The sequence below is a fragment of the Miniopterus natalensis genome, chromosome 10, assembly GCF_054644295.1.
Source record: "Miniopterus natalensis isolate mMinNat1 chromosome 10, mMinNat1.hap1, whole genome shotgun sequence".
Taxonomy (NCBI): domain Eukaryota; kingdom Metazoa; phylum Chordata; class Mammalia; order Chiroptera; family Miniopteridae; genus Miniopterus; species Miniopterus natalensis.
Window position 1 is genome coordinate 23,052,679 of NC_142090.1, and position 16,001 is coordinate 23,068,679.

A 16,001-nucleotide genomic window follows, 5' to 3' on the forward strand; every position below is an offset into this window, starting at 1 on the left:
ACCTTATGAATATTTTATTCTAGTTCTGAGAACTAGGTCATAGTATAACTCCCTTCCTTCACTAAAACAATGAAAATGAAAAAAATCTGTAAATTTCTGACCCACACTCTATGGTTTTCTCCACCAGCAGAAAAAAAAACCCACCAAACTACTCAGGTATAAATTAGGAACAACAATAATGCAACTGACATATTGCAATTTCATTTTAGGAAAAACTCGATGAAAAAAATAAACAAGTAGTCAATTTGGTTGAATAAGTCAGTGAATTGAGTAAACTATCTGCCTGATTAATTTTACTTGTTACCTAACATTTTTATCTGGCTGATAGATGTAGGTAGATTGCACCTATAATTTTGATAATACCAGCTCCTAAATCTTTTATAATAAGTTAAAAAATAAAAGAATGAGGGTGAGATTATGTTATTAGATTTCATCTTGAAAATGACCATACCTGTGTATTCTAATTCAACCACTTGTTAATAATGCATTTTTTTCTCAAAGATTTTTTTTTTTTCAGGCATAGTCTATGTTTGAGACACTGAGGTAAGCACAGTAAAAACAAGCTATTGTTGACCATGAGAGCTAACTGGAACAGAGACTGTGAAACCAACATAACACTTCAAACAAGCTGAAGTTTAGTGATACGAAAGGTGCTTTCCAGAGGACCCTTTCCTGGGCAAAAAGGGTATTTAAATATTTGCACTATACTTCTATGCTCAGAATCAGTTAAATAAATAACAAAGTGAAAGTGTTTTTCAAAACAGTAATCATAGAAGATGTACATCAATTTAATATATATTTTTATTCAATTAATTCATGGAGAGTTAATTTCTCTGTAGTTTACACTTTCACTTAATAGTGAAAGTGTCCAATGGGGCTCTCCCATTGCAACACTGAAACTCAACCCTACATGAGATAAAATATGTAATCTTACTTTTAAGTGAGATTTTAGCAAGTGCTTGTTTTGGGTTTCATCAGAAACTCCACCTCTGGCTTAAGTGCTGCATCCTAAACCCCTGCTTGAAAGCTCACTTGCTTGTGACGTCACATTCAACTGAAGATGTGTCGCTGCCTACAAACACCTGGTGTTTCCTGGGCATCATTCCCAACCCAGCCCCAACTTATCTCTGGCCAGCTTACCTGAGCTTTATGGAGAACCCAGTATGGGGTATGATGGTAGCTGGCTGCTTAACCTACTTGGCAAGTATACATGGGAAAGCTATTTGAACATTTGGTTGCTTTTAATGTGTTTCTTTTAAGCACATAATTTTATTGCCCTCTTGAGGGATAATCATAACTCATATTAAAAGGAGAACAGCCTAGACTCTGAAATATAATCCCACCTGTTCTGAGGCATTATTAAGTTATCTTTAAAATCATATACTATAAAAGTAGGAAGATTAATTGTGAAGACACAGGTCAGACTTGTTTTTACAAACATAAAAACATGAACAAGTTTGAAGAATTTATCTAACATGTTCATATCATCTATATCATGTTACCTGGGAACTGAAAAGAATAAGAGATAATCTCATCTGGTCACTTCATCTTATAAATGGGAAAGTAGAAGACCAAAGAGGTGAAGTGGCTTTCCTGATGCCTCACCAATGCAGAGCCTAACGTACGGCAGACTCTCAACAAGTGCTCATTCTGATCCGCTTGTACGTGCCTGCTGCACACCTGGCACCAGTCTCCTGAGAGAACTGAGTTGAGTAGCATGTATTTTTCTAGGAGTAGGATATTGAATAGTCAGTGCAGGGAGAGAACAGCATAAGTGATATCTGTTATATTTTCCTGATTAGCAATACCTTATTTAAAGTGTTATTTTTCTTTCATTGGATGTATTTATACTTGTTGATTGTATTAAACCATATTATTCTATATAACCTTTCAGTCTACCCTAATTTTAATGATAGTGTTAAAACATAATGAATGAATTAAATTACATTTTTAAAGATACAAATGAGATTTTATTAAATTAGAAGACTGATTTATAATAAATTAGTCTTTAGTGCACAATTTTTTTCAGCTTTAATGTTTTACCAGAATAGATTTTTTTTATTTGTGAAAGGCTAAATTTTCTAATGTTTAGCATCAATTATATATATATATAATATAAAAGGTCAAAAAACATTGTCTAAAATTTTTTTTTTGCTAAGTAGAACTCTTATTTTCCCCCATCATATTATTATAGGATATTAAGATAACTCATGAACTTTGGACAAAGAATCTGAAGAGCTAGCTTCGTGATCCAGTAATTTAACAGCCCTATAATCTCAGAAAAGGCAGTTAGATTTTCTAGAATCATTTATTTGCAAGACCGCTGAGATAATGCTGAGCAGACAGTGAAGAAAATTATTTTTAAATTTTAAAATCCATATAACACTTGAAATGTAATATATATTTTTCTTGATTATACTTAGGCAAGAAACTCATGAACTTTAAGGAAATATATTGAAAATTAGCTTAAAAGCTTTCAATTGTTATAAAGAAGATTCAACTCAAGTATTATCTATTATATTAACAATCTGACAGTAAAGAAATCACTGTGGGGTGATGAGAGTCCTAAAAATCAATGTATAAAGCAGAGGAGCTAAGCTTGTCCACTTGAGCAGCCTCTACAGTACAGCCTTAGCACACTTAGGACCCCTCAAAATGGGTTTGGAAGTCACTGACCTAAAACAAATAAACATACAGCATGACATTTCAGGTACAAAAGTAGTAAATTAAAAAATAATTTTATGCAAAAGTGATAGATGTTGACTCATTCAGAAATCTCATAACTTCTGAAAATTTACTTAAATTAGTAGCCTAAAGATACACAAATAAAATCAAATGATGACTTAGTCAAAGAAGGGCTGTGCCTGTTAGTAATGCTGCTGAAACACTCTCACTGCAACTCACCGTTACGGCAATGCACTTCTTTGGTTGAGTTCATAATTTGTGGAAGCACAACTAAAAAATATAAATTTAAAACTGTTAATCAAAATTTGAAAATACATATTCAGTAATCTCAAGCACACAATAATTTAATAAAAGCCATTTTATTATTTAACTTTATTACATCCAAAAGTACTTCTAAGTTAAAGTGAAAGTTATGGTAAAACAAAAGAATTTTGGTTCAATTCTCAAAAGAATGATTATTTCAAATAGGAAAATATTAAGGGAGCAATATGAATTGTCTATATGCCATCTATTGCCTCAGGTGATCGTTCATGATTCCTTCTAGTTCTATAATCCTATGGCTATAATTTCCCAAATTATTAGAATTTCAGAAATTCTGTCCTAGTTGGTTCAACTGATGCTCTAAGTTTCTGAATTCAATCATACATCTATCTAAAACACCTCTTAATAAATATTTATGCTACAAATGAGTGAATGGAAACACTGAATGCTTAAATCATTCATTTTAAAGAGCAAAAATTGGTGGGAGAGAGTAGGACAGAATATCAGTTCATCATCAGTTGTTCACTGTGCCTGTTGATTCGTTCTACTGAAGCAGTGATTGTCAAGCTTCGATGTGCCTCAGAACCAGCTGAAGGACTTGTTAAAGCACAGAACGCTGTGCTTCATACCCAGAGATTCTGATCCAGTAGATCTGAATGTCTCAAGTTTCCCCAATTATACTCATGCTGCTGTTCTGGGGAACACGCATTCAGAACTACTGCATTGGATCAAACCTTGATTTGTAGTAAGAAAACTGAGTTTAAAAAAAATTATAGACATGGAACTTTTTATTTTTAATTTTTAAAATTACAAGTATTTTCTTTTCTTGCAACAAAAAGTTCAGCTATTCTTTAGATAGGAAAAAAATAGAAAACAGAATAAAATCAAAGAAAGAAAAAAATTAGAATTTATAGGTGAAATATAAAAGATGAAAGCAAAATCACCATTAATTTTCCTTGAGGTTCACATTGGTTGTAGACCATTGTTTCACTTAACAATATATCAAAAATATATTTCGTGTCATAAATATTCTCCCACAATATTAGAATGGTTTTTATTGGATGATTATAGCTTATTCTATATATCTCATCCACTAGGATTGCCATAGTGATGATTTCTATTTTTTCCCTTATTAATAATTTTTGTAATTAACTTTTGTATACATTTTAAATGATTTCCTTATATTGAACATCCAGAAGTGAAATTTCTGATCTATAAGAATAACTTTAAAGCTTTTCTTATATGTTGTTAAATGGCTTTTTATGAAAGGTTCTGATTCAACATCTACTAGCAGCGTGAGAATGCTTTTTTCTTTATATTCTCCCCAACTCTATTACTTTTAAAAAGAAGAGTATCTCCAAATATGAGGGAAAGAGCATTTCCTTGTATAATTTTCATTTTTGATTGCTAATGAAGCTAAACAATTTTTATGTGTTTTTTGCCCATGGAATACTAATTTTCATGTTCAACTAAGTGGGACTATCCTTTTACCTTTTTTATGTTCAGTTGCATCAAATGGCACTTGTGGTTTTCCAATGTTTTCATCCTCTGTGAAGGAATTCCTGCAAATGTAATGCCAAACAACTCGATCAATGAACAAAATTCATGGAAATTGCATGTAACACACTATTTTTTTCTGTGTGGGCACAGTTATTTTGCTGAACACAAAGAAACACTTTCTAGATTTCATTCCTTAAAACTGGCAATCTTGCCTCAAGTGAGGTGGGTGGAAATCTCATCATCTTTAATCAGCAGAAGCACATTTGAAGAAAACCAGGGCAAAAAGTCACTCTTCAGTCCAAAAGTAAGCAATCTCTGATAGCTGGGGTCCAACAGAAGTGATTCAGGAACACATATGCTTATTGGAATCTCTTTGGCTAAAGTTACAGTCTTGAAGCAAGAAGCGTTGGAAACTCTGAGGCACAGAGGAGAACATACATATAATCTAAGAAATATAAGTGCACCATGCAGAAAGGCTTGCCAAGGCTTCCATCCTTAAACTCTGATTAACAGTAGTGAATGGTAAGGGTTAGTTATATCTTGGTGTGTTTGCCTCATTTTTCTGTTGTATAAGTAAATGCTTGGCCAGATTACCCCTTAAATCCTCAAATTTGAGAACAAAATAATCTAAATTGCAGACAGAAAAATTGCTGGCCCTAATAGTAGAGAATACTGGACAGGATGTGACTTGACTTTCCCGTGCTTTGTTGTGAATCTCTATTTCTACTCCAACAAAATAGAGATAACGACACTGGCCCAACTTCACAGGGATGTTATTAGAATTAAATAAAATGCTGTGCCTAATTACATTTTATAAATATTTATCATCCCAGATATGTGCTGGGCTTTGTGGTAGAGAAAAGATGAATAAGCCATATTCAATTCCTTCAAAATATAAACACCAGGTAGGAAATTAAGAAGAATCAGGGACTTAAAAATATTGCTAGGTCAAATGGCAGTTCAATATTTAATTTTTTGAAGAAACAAGAAACCCGAAACACCAATCAGAAAGAATTTATGCACCCCTATATGCATAGCAGTGCAGTTTACAACAGCTAAGATCTGGAAACAGCCCAAGTGCCCATCAGTAGATGAGTGGATAAAAAAGCTATGGGACATATACACCATGGAATACTATGCAGCTGTAAAAAAGAAGGATCTCTTACCCTTTGGGACAGCAAGGATGGACCTGGAGAGTATTATGCTAAGCAAAATAAGCCAGTTCAGAGAAAGACAAGTACCACATGATCTCATTCATTCGTGGAATATAATAAACAAAATAAACTGATAAACAAAATAGATCCAAAGACATAGAAGCATGGAACAGACTGAGCAATCTCAGAGGGAAGGTGGAGGTGGGGATTGGGCAGGGAGAGATTAATCAAAGAACTTTTACTCTTATATGCATAACCTATGGACACAGACATTGATATGGGGAAGGCCTGGGAGTGGGGTGGATGCAGTGTGAAGGGGATCAGTGGGGGGGAAAAGAGGACATCTGTAATATTTTCAACCATAAAGATAAATTAAAAATAAATATTTTGCTAATGTGCAATAATTTTATTGCACTTTTATTTTTATCTGTGTGTGTATAATGAAGTAATTAAGGGTAAAAAATAATAATGTCTAAGACTTACTTTAAAATACAGTTAACCCTTGAATGTAGGGGTTAGGAGCTCAAACCCATGTGCAGTTTAAAATCCACATATAACTTTTGACTTCCCAAAAACTTAACTACAGTTGGCCTTTTGTGTCCAAGGATTCAACCAACTATGATTGAAAATGTTATTGAAAATGCAGTTGGGAATATTCTGGTTAGGAATAAAGGGTTGGGAAAGTGAAAATACTGTTTTGATCCATGGTTGGTTGAATCTACAAATGTGAAACTCAAGGATACTAACAGCTGAGTGTTTTTGTTGGAAAAAAGCCGCTATAAGTGGACCTGTGCTGTTCAAACCAGTGCTTTTCAAAGGTCAACTGTATTTCTCTTCTCCCAAGGAATTAAGAAACAGATAAAGGAAGCATGGGGTGCGATATGTTTAACTGAAAAACCTCTAAGTTCATATGAAGCAAAACGTCTAAGTGAAACTCATAAAAGATACAATCCTGATCCGCAAGTAAACTGAACTTTGGAAAGGTAGCTCTCTTAACAGAATGAGATGTTTTAAGGAACATACAGTGGTTTCTTGTTTAATTTTGTGAATAATTATGTTTTCAAAACGTGAGTTTTTATGGAAAGCATGTGAGTAAAGCACTCTTGCAACTCTATTTCAAGTGAAGTCAAAATTAGCAGAGAGTGCACATTTCATTCAGATTTATGCTAAGTCTGTTGTGACCCCGTTTTCTGAGCCTTGGGACACAGACATAAGTGTCACCTTTCCTAACTGTTGCTTTTCTGATTTTACGTCTTTTCACTTTGTTGCTGTAAGCAGATGATCTTTATTTCTAACAAAACAGAAACAGAGGCATGGATACATGGAACAGACTGACAGCTGTCAAGGGGAATGGGGGGGGGGGGCTGGATGAAATAAGGCGAAGGCATTAGCTAAAATACATATATAAATAACACATAGACACAGATAACAGTGTGGAGATAGCCAGAGGAAAAGGGAGTAAGTGGAGGTGAGCAAAGGGGAAAGGGGGACAGAAAGAGACAGCTTGGAGTGAAGGGCACATGATGCAGTGTGCAGATGATGTTTAATTGAGTTGTACACTTGAAACCTGTATGGTTTTGTGAACCAATGTCACCCCAACAAATTCAATAAAAATAAAATAAAATAAAGGATGAAGTCATTAAACCCCACAGGTAATATAGGTATGTAAAATTGACTTTTTCTGTAGAAAGAAAAAACTAGAGGTGGCCATCGAGAAGATAAGGGCAGTGATGAATGACTACACCTGACCTCCCTGTCCTGTCTGCCTGATGGCCTGGAATAAAGCACCACATCATGGATGTGAAGGTCATCTCTGTTTCTATTAGCTGTGTGGCTTGAATAAATGACCCACATTCTCAGGACATCAATTTCCTCATCTGGAAAATGTGTACAATATACATCTTTCTTATAATACAGCATGGATAACCATTAAATATACATATGCTCACAGACAAATTTCAAGATAATTAGAATTGAGTATCTTTCTTAAAATATCTTAAGAGCAATTTACTAGTTGCTTCCTCATAAGGATCTAAAGTTTATTTGTTTCAATGTTAACTGAGATAAACTTGTCAATTTTATCTTGCCTTTATTATAAAAAAAAGATATTCCTTCCATTGTTGATGCTAGAGCAAACTTTGGATGATATGTATAAAAACATAAAAAGGAAAACACATCCTGTTTACTACCTGTCCACACTGCAGCACATCACACACCAGCTCATGGAAGTTATCTTACACAATCCTCTGAAATAATACATGGTAGGTAGTGCAATTCATATTTTATAGATGTGGAAACTGAGTCTCAGAAATTAATAAAATCCAAAATCGGGATTTTTGAATCCCAATCTGTCTGATTCAAAAATGTTCTGACCTTTTCTAACTCCACCCAACACTAACTATTAGTAAATTCCTTTACTGACAAGGAATCAGTTAGTTAGGGTTAGGGGTAAATTCAATATTCTGAATTTAAGGTAACTTAATTGGTTAACTTTACAACATATGTGGAACTTGAAAAAAACTTATTGGGAAACAACCTTTCCAAAGCATGTGTATCTCGAGGGAACTTAACAAACAGTACTTAAGTAGGCTCCTTGGTAACTCAAGTCTGCTCTTCCCCCATCGATAATGACAAATGAGACAGTTTTGGATTATTTCAGTGAGTGCAAGGAACAAGCAAAGGAGCATTGAGCTATACTATTTAAAACCTAACTTTCAAACAAACAAAACCTTCTGTCAGGACTACTACTTCCAAGTATTGAGGGAATGAGGCCAACTTCATAAAGTTGTGGCAATTAAAGTGATTTCTTATCCTTAGAGAGGTCTTAAGAATTCTTCAAATATACAATTATTTATGTTTTTGAATTACAGAGAAAAAAAGCTTCTTACAGAATTGCTTTTTCTCTCTCCTGAGGCAGAAGGAAATGAAGTCCAAATCAGTAGAAGTCATTCCTGAGGGTAACTACAAGAGACAAATGATTACCATGGCCTTCGTCTTTCATCTCCGTAGGAGGTTTAGGTTTACTCCTGTTTTCCTGGCCATAGAAAAGTCAAATGTTCCCTTAATTCTGTCATATGAAAGAGAGTGAGACTTAGCTAAGGCCCTGGGCACTGCCCTTTTCACCAGTTACAGGAGGTGTTAATATGTTCACCCGGCCCATCTTCCTGCTCATTCCTTCATTAGAATGGAAGTGGAGGTGAGAGGCCAAGAAACTTTTCTCCCAGCCAAATGTTTCCCTCTGAGGTTCTATCATCTAAAAAAACTTCTAATTTTGTGTCAGAGACAGACATTTTTATAAATTTGGTTAGGTTTTGCCCAGAATAAAGTCACACCTCAAAAATCCTCTAAATAAATGCTTACATGATCTTGGGCTTCATTCTAACTGATGGTTCATAAAACAAATCTCACCTAATTTTTCCTGTCTGATGTTCTCATAACTCAAGGATATATATTATGAAATGAAATTAGTTTGAAACTTTTAGCTTTAAATATTACTTTTTAGTGGAGTCAAGTTCCGTTGGTTTGAAACACTGTTGGATATATTTTTGTTACAGTGTTTGAAGACCACTAGAATCATTATGGTTTCAATGCTTTCAAGAAGCTTATTTTCCAGAGCATGAATTTTTGGACATACTTGTTTTTGTTGCTTTCTTTAATTTAGGCAAAGCCTTTTGAAATCAATCTTTAGACTAGAGACTTTTTGGATTGCGCAATTCAAATTTGTGGCTATCTTACCATTCCAATGGATGTAGCTGTGCCTTATTATTCAGGAGCTGAAATTGCTCAAAAACATTTAAAAGAGACGAGTGTTGGGTCAGGACTGAACCAGCAGTTCCCATAGGATTTGCAGTATCATAAAATTCACGCATCAAAGATTGAATCCCAGGAGAAGTTGATGGAAAGAGCTGAGAAGGAATATTCAAGGACAGAATATCAGAATAAGTGCTAGACAATAAATTAAAATGTAGTATTACTAAAAAAGTAGTTTATGTTTATATCCGGATATTTAAAAAATCAGATATTTATTAAAAATCAATTTTCAGTACCATAATTTAATTTTCTGTGCAGTTGTCAAGGTAAATGCCATTTTTAATAAGGTTCTAAGTTTTTTGATGATCATATTTCAAAATGGGGTCAGTTTTTGTTCTCTTTTCATTGAATGTACATAGATTTCTCCCTCCTATAGATGCGTTAAAACAGCTAAATAACAGGGTGAATCAGGTGGCAGAACAAATGAGAGGGAAACCTCTTGTGCTACAAGTGAGTTATATCAAAGTGAGAGATTAATCCTACCAAAAATATCTATAGTTATTCTCTTTCAACTCTCAGAGTCAGCAAATTGGGGTGTGTACTCTCTCCTGGGAAATAAGTCTTTAGTTCTTCCTCACATTGTGCCAAGAGATGTTCTGGACATTCACAATATCTTAAATGATGAATTCCTGCAGGATGGGGCCAGGCCTCTTTGATTATCTTTGTATAGTATGAAGCCAAACTGTGATGAATGTAACACTATGTTTCAAATAATCAAAATAATAATCCATTCATTTAATTATCCTTGGGACAATAAGCTCACTTTGAACCCTCCAACATATGGGGCTAAATTATAATAACAAGTGTGAAGCATTCTTTAATTTAGTAAACTGTTTATAACTCATATGAATACGTAGTTTTTTAGTAGTAATAAGTAAATATTTGATCCAAACATATTAGTAATAAGTTATCAGTGGACTTTTAAAAAATGCTATGCTAAGATGTTTTGGATAAACATCTTAGGTGGAAAAATACAAAGTCATTAGAATCTGTCTATACAAGTGGCAGAACTAAAAATGAAGCAAGTACAGAATGCACATGCATGTATAAATTATCCTTTGTTATTGATCAATAAATTAAAAGTACTCAAGAAAATACATGCCGTTTTTAAGGCTAAAACCAGTTTAAGTTATTATAATTATCTACATTTGCTTTCTTACTTTACATTTTCTTATTTTGTTATGTTACAACAAATTAAGATTTTAAGTAGTTTTCTTAAATATTGTTACACTCAATAATATTTGATTGTGCACAACAAAAAGGGCATAAGAAGCAGAAAGAAATTTTGGTCACATGATAATATCTCAAAGCTAAAAAGCAAAACTTTAGAAAAATTTGAGTATTTTCCCCTTAAAAACTGTCAAAAACTGTCAAATCCTGGCAGCTATACTAATCCCATATTCTTTTACCTTTAATAGGTCACATATTATTCATAAACTTTTAAAGAATATGGATTCTGCTCATCTTAATATTTATATCTCTGAAAAGCAAAAAGTAGCTTACAAAGATTTCTGTTTCTTAAAGATATATCTTCACCTAAGTTGAAGTCAAAATCAAGTAGTTTATGGCTGATTTACTATAATCTCAGTAATCAAGAGGGATCAAATGTTACTTTTGTTTTACCAGTTGGAATTGTCCCAAACTTCCAAGTTCCTTTATGAAAGTCATAATTGAATTAATCTCCTCTAAAGACAGGCATTGATTTAGTTCCTTTTTGTAGTTTTCACCCTATAATAGAAGGGGGGAAAACAATTCTTAAGCATTTGCTACAGCCCAGTTGCCACCCACTTCATAAACCAATAAAATTTTGAACTCTATAAATAAACATCTGGGCTAATTAATGCTAAATAATACATAGTAACTTCAACTTGTAGCAATGGTGTCTGAATATAAGAGAACTTCTTATTTGACAAAGAGAACTTGAATTAAATCGTTCAATAGTGCTTAGCTAATGAGGATGGGGAGAGAGGGGCCCACGAGGGCAGAATGTGTGACAGTTCAGTGTGTGACAGTTTGGGAACGCAGGAAGAGTCTCCTTTAGCCTTCAGGTACTAGAGAACAGAGCAGCAAAATACAGAGGACAATACTGTACTTAGTCACCTGTACAGATATTTTGAGGCACCAAGAAAACCTGTATTAACATATCATAAAAACTAATAAATGCTACTATGAAGCACTACACCCTAATCATCAGCATCTAATCAAAGATGTTAACTAGGTGTGAATGCTTAACATGTCAATCTAGAATACTCACTATTATTCTAGACTGCCTCCAAAAAGTTATGGTACTCCTTTAAAAGTATCCCATAACATATAATATGTATTATTCATAATATCCACAAATGTTCCTTAGGAATTAGGAACTGCTTTACTTCATTTCAACCCATAACTTTATCATAATCAGTCACATAATTAGTTGACCCCAAAATAATATTGGTCCTCATGTCAGAAAAATACTAAGAGGTGTAATATAACTGATATGTTAATTTCAAATGACTTATCAAGTTGCTTAATTACACAATAAAGAAAATAGCACCTTATAAAGGATGACTTGGAAAAAATATTTGTCAGTACAAAAAATGCACTTACCTTAAACACACCTGATCTGTGGAGTCTCTGAAATACCTCAGAGAATATGGAAAGTGAAGATTCATTAGAGAAGAGAAAATTGAAAGTGTCTTTTAAAATAAATTCTTCTGTGTTTTGGTCCTCAAAATCTATATTATCATCATCTTGAAAATTTAAATGCTCATGCACCTGTGAGAAAGTAAAAGCACAGAAAATATATTTCATTGACTTGCTTTTAATACAGTGGGATCACTTCTAAGACACAATTCATCTCCTGTTGGACTACAGATCAGAACTGACATCTAGTGGTCTTTTCAGAGGTCAACAGTTTCATAAATGTAATATTTTTTTGAAGATACAATTTTGTATAAGAAAATTAACTAATGTATTATGAAGTCACATTAGGTTAGCTTGAAACCATTGTTGAAGAATTTGTGTTCATGGAAGATACCATATAACATTTCTGAACAATAAACTTTAAAGAGCATAACACACACACAAATAAAGAGCATAACACAAACTATTAAATGTGTATAAAATAATGAATTACCATTAAACTACATAAATTCATAAGGTATTAAAATTTTATGGATAAATCTTTGAACTACTCAAAAATGTAGCCACATATAATGTAATTATTATCCTAATATTAAAGCTTGGAAATCAATCAGTGCAATATGAAATTTAATTCTGGTTGCACATAATTTTATCTTGTTTCTTTTCCCATCTTCTCACTCCATATCCCAAAATAAAGCTTTCTATAAATGAAGTCAATCAATGCTTTTCACTTATGGCTACTTTAAACTAAAAATATCTTGGAGGAAATTATCTGAATGAGTTAATTTGATTTGAGAGAAAGTAAAAGAATTAGAGTATACAAAAATACTCTTCAATTTATACATATTTATACTAGAAAAATCATATTAAAAATTTAAATATATTTAAAATATAGGCCAATTTTAAAGTAAATATCTATATGTAAAGAATAAGAGTTACCTTTTTTTACAAACCCATGTGAATAAGCTTGGTAATCTGCTAGTTTCTATTGTCTAAATGTCTACTTTTCTGCATTCCACATACTTAGCTTTATATCTTATTTATTTCAAAAATAGTGTTTGAACCATAGAAACATTCGTGCTTGTTCTCTGGGAATGCATAGCGGAAATTGGAACTCAAGTCACAGGTCTCCACATGCTAGTTAATTCTCTGAACCACCGTAAATATAAGTAGTGACTCTAGTGAAGTTGCTATTTATTGGTTTGTTACTATGAATGAAAAGAACACAAACACACACACACACACACACACACACATCCTTCAGCAAAAGGTGGAAGCTTACAGGAGGTCTTTGGCACACTCACCTGGAGCACTACAGGGGACCTGAAACTGCCATAACCAATATCAAAAGTTAAAAGTTGAAAACATAATCTGCATCTGAAATAAAAACACACGTAACAAAATTATATTCTATTTGCTAACTTAACCTATTATTTGGAATTATATTATTAATAGTTACTATAGTTAAATTTCAAGGTCTATAATAATTAAAAAGAGCAGTTGTTGGATAATCTAAAATTACATACAATTTAATTTTGGATTTGGAATCTGTTTTGTTTCTTACAGAAAATACAAATATATCTAAAGTATTCATAACACATTAAACTATACGATGAAGTTACTCTGTGAAAACCTAAGTATGGAGAAGGAAACTCTCCTACTCCTACATGCCAGGCATTCTATTCACATATAAAGCATGATAAAGCTTAACCGAGTCACCTCCCTCACCTGGCATACTAGATCTAACATTTCCTTCAAAAAAAGACATTAAATTATATTCAAGTTAATTGAGATATAAAGAAAGGAGTTACTGAATTTTGTTAATAAAAGCCTGAAAATAGCCCTAGACAGTTTTTCTCAGTGGTTAGAGCATCGGCCTGCAGAATGAAAGGTCCTGGGTTCAATTCCAGCCAAGGGCACATACCTCGGTTGCGGGCTCAATTCCCGGACCTGGTCAGTGCTCTAGTGGGAGGCAGCAAGGTGATGTATCTATCTCTCTCATATTGATGTTTCTCTCTCTCTCTCCCCCAACTTCCACTCCCTCTGTAAAACAATGGAAAAAATATCCTCGAGTGACGATTAAAAAAAAAAAAACACAAAAAATGAACCAACCAAACAAAAAAAATCCTGTATATAAAAATATATTTAGTCAATGGTAAGTATATATGATAGAAATAGCTAAGCTTGAAAGGGGCTGCCATTAAAAAAATCAATTTGAGTAACTCCTTGCCACCACTGTTTAGATACTGACAAGTCTGTGATGTGCTCTGATGTTTTAGGATCTATAAATAAGAAAACATAAGTTTGGAAGTGTATATTTGCATACTGACAATTTGCATTTTCCAAGAAGCATCTACTTGTGATAATTAAGACATATTTTCACTAGCAATCAATTTCTAGAAGTTAGCTTTTTGCTTTTTGCTTTTTTAACAGTAGAACTTGTTTTTACCTATTGAAGGCCTTTGGTCCCAGAGTAGATGTTTCACTGAATGCTTCAGCCGCTAGCAGGAGTTTGCTAATTGCTTCCTTCATGTTATCAAAAGCCTGAAGAGGTGAACTGGCCCTCAGGAATGTCCCAAAAAAGGTTTGCAGCTGCGAACAAAGTAAATAATTCATATGTTTAAACCACATCTCAATTTGTCTCTCCAATTTCCAAGGTGACCAATTTGAAAGGTTCCTTAGGTTATCTCACTTTGTCACACTTAAAAACTAAATAGGAACGTTCAATAATCTAAGACATATATATATATAGAATATATAGAGTACATAGTATATATTATATATAAAATAAATATATAATATTTTGCAAGTATATTATATAATGAATACAGGAGTGGGCAAAAGTAGGTTAATAATAATAATAAATAATATAATAATTAATAAATAAATAATACAAGAACTTTTACATACAAATGTAAACCTACTTTTGGTAATACATTTATATCATATACATAATATATAATATGAATAAATTACATATATTTAAAAAATATATTCTAAGCCTTTCAATTGAATATGGGGTGTCGCTACATCTTGTAATTTCAATTACTTTAGAGATGCTTACTCCATTTTTTCTCTTTTGTGGCATCTCACCGTGGAGAGTGATGTGAAACTATAACAGGCTTGTGATCAGAAAGCCCAAGTTTAATTTGTTACTCTACTAACCAGTTGATCTCAGGCTTGCAACTCAATTCTCCAAATTTTTGTGTCTTCTTTAAAATGAGTTAACACCTACCAACAACAGTGCTGTGAAACCAAATTAGGAGAAAAATATTTGAAAGCCACTGTAGAGTATGAAATTCAAATCTAATCTTTTTATTATCATTTTTCTGCATATATCAGAACAAGAATAAGCATATCAAAGTTGCTTCTTCGCAGCATTTTGCTAAGGGAGACCTATCCAACTAATAAAGAATCTAACCGAATCTCAGTGTTCCCCTAACATTTTAAAACAAGGCTTCACATGGATAGAGAGGATAGGACAGTGTTGCAAAAGGCGAATGAAGCTCAGGTTTATGCCTTCTTAGAAATACTATAGTTGGTATCACAAATGGTTATTTTTACTTGCTTAAATATTAAAACAATTGCAACAACAAAATTACTTCAAGAGGATGCTTAGGATCAGAGTTCAAGTCAAAATTTTTTTAAAGTATAAAACAAATCTCACACTAATTCATAGACTTTGGATAAACATACTCTTTACAAAAATGAACAAAAATATTTTTGACATCTGAAACTAATATAAAATACTATTGAATGCCAACTGTAATTGAACAATAACAAAATTAAAAAATATATTTTTGAAAAAACATGAAGGAGATTTTCTATTCGTGTTTTAGAAGAACAGGCAACATCTATCTGAACTGCTTAAGACTGCAAAGGGAAAAACTTTTGTTGCTATAATGAAGGGCAGATATTGGCACAAATCACCTGAAGGAAATGATAAATGTCTCTTTAAAATATACA

At 33.0% G+C, this 16,001-nt stretch overlaps 1 protein-coding gene across 1 annotated transcript in view; it reads right to left on the reverse strand.

Moving 5' to 3' along the window:
* The window catches only part of CPED1 (cadherin like and PC-esterase domain containing 1), a 270,333-nt gene that overhangs the window by 146,010 nt on the left and 108,322 nt on the right, over positions 1-16,001 (reverse strand). The window contains exons 7-13 of the mRNA XM_016213335.2: positions 14,485-14,627; positions 13,340-13,412; positions 12,000-12,167; positions 11,034-11,138; positions 9,336-9,505; positions 4,438-4,508; positions 2,905-2,955 (exon numbers count right to left, since the gene is read on the reverse strand). Coding sequence (XP_016068821.2) covers positions 2,905-2,955; positions 4,438-4,508; positions 9,336-9,505; positions 11,034-11,138; positions 12,000-12,167; positions 13,340-13,412; positions 14,485-14,627 — 781 coding nt within the window. The remainder of the gene's footprint in view (positions 1-2,904; positions 2,956-4,437; positions 4,509-9,335; positions 9,506-11,033; positions 11,139-11,999; positions 12,168-13,339; positions 13,413-14,484; positions 14,628-16,001) is intronic.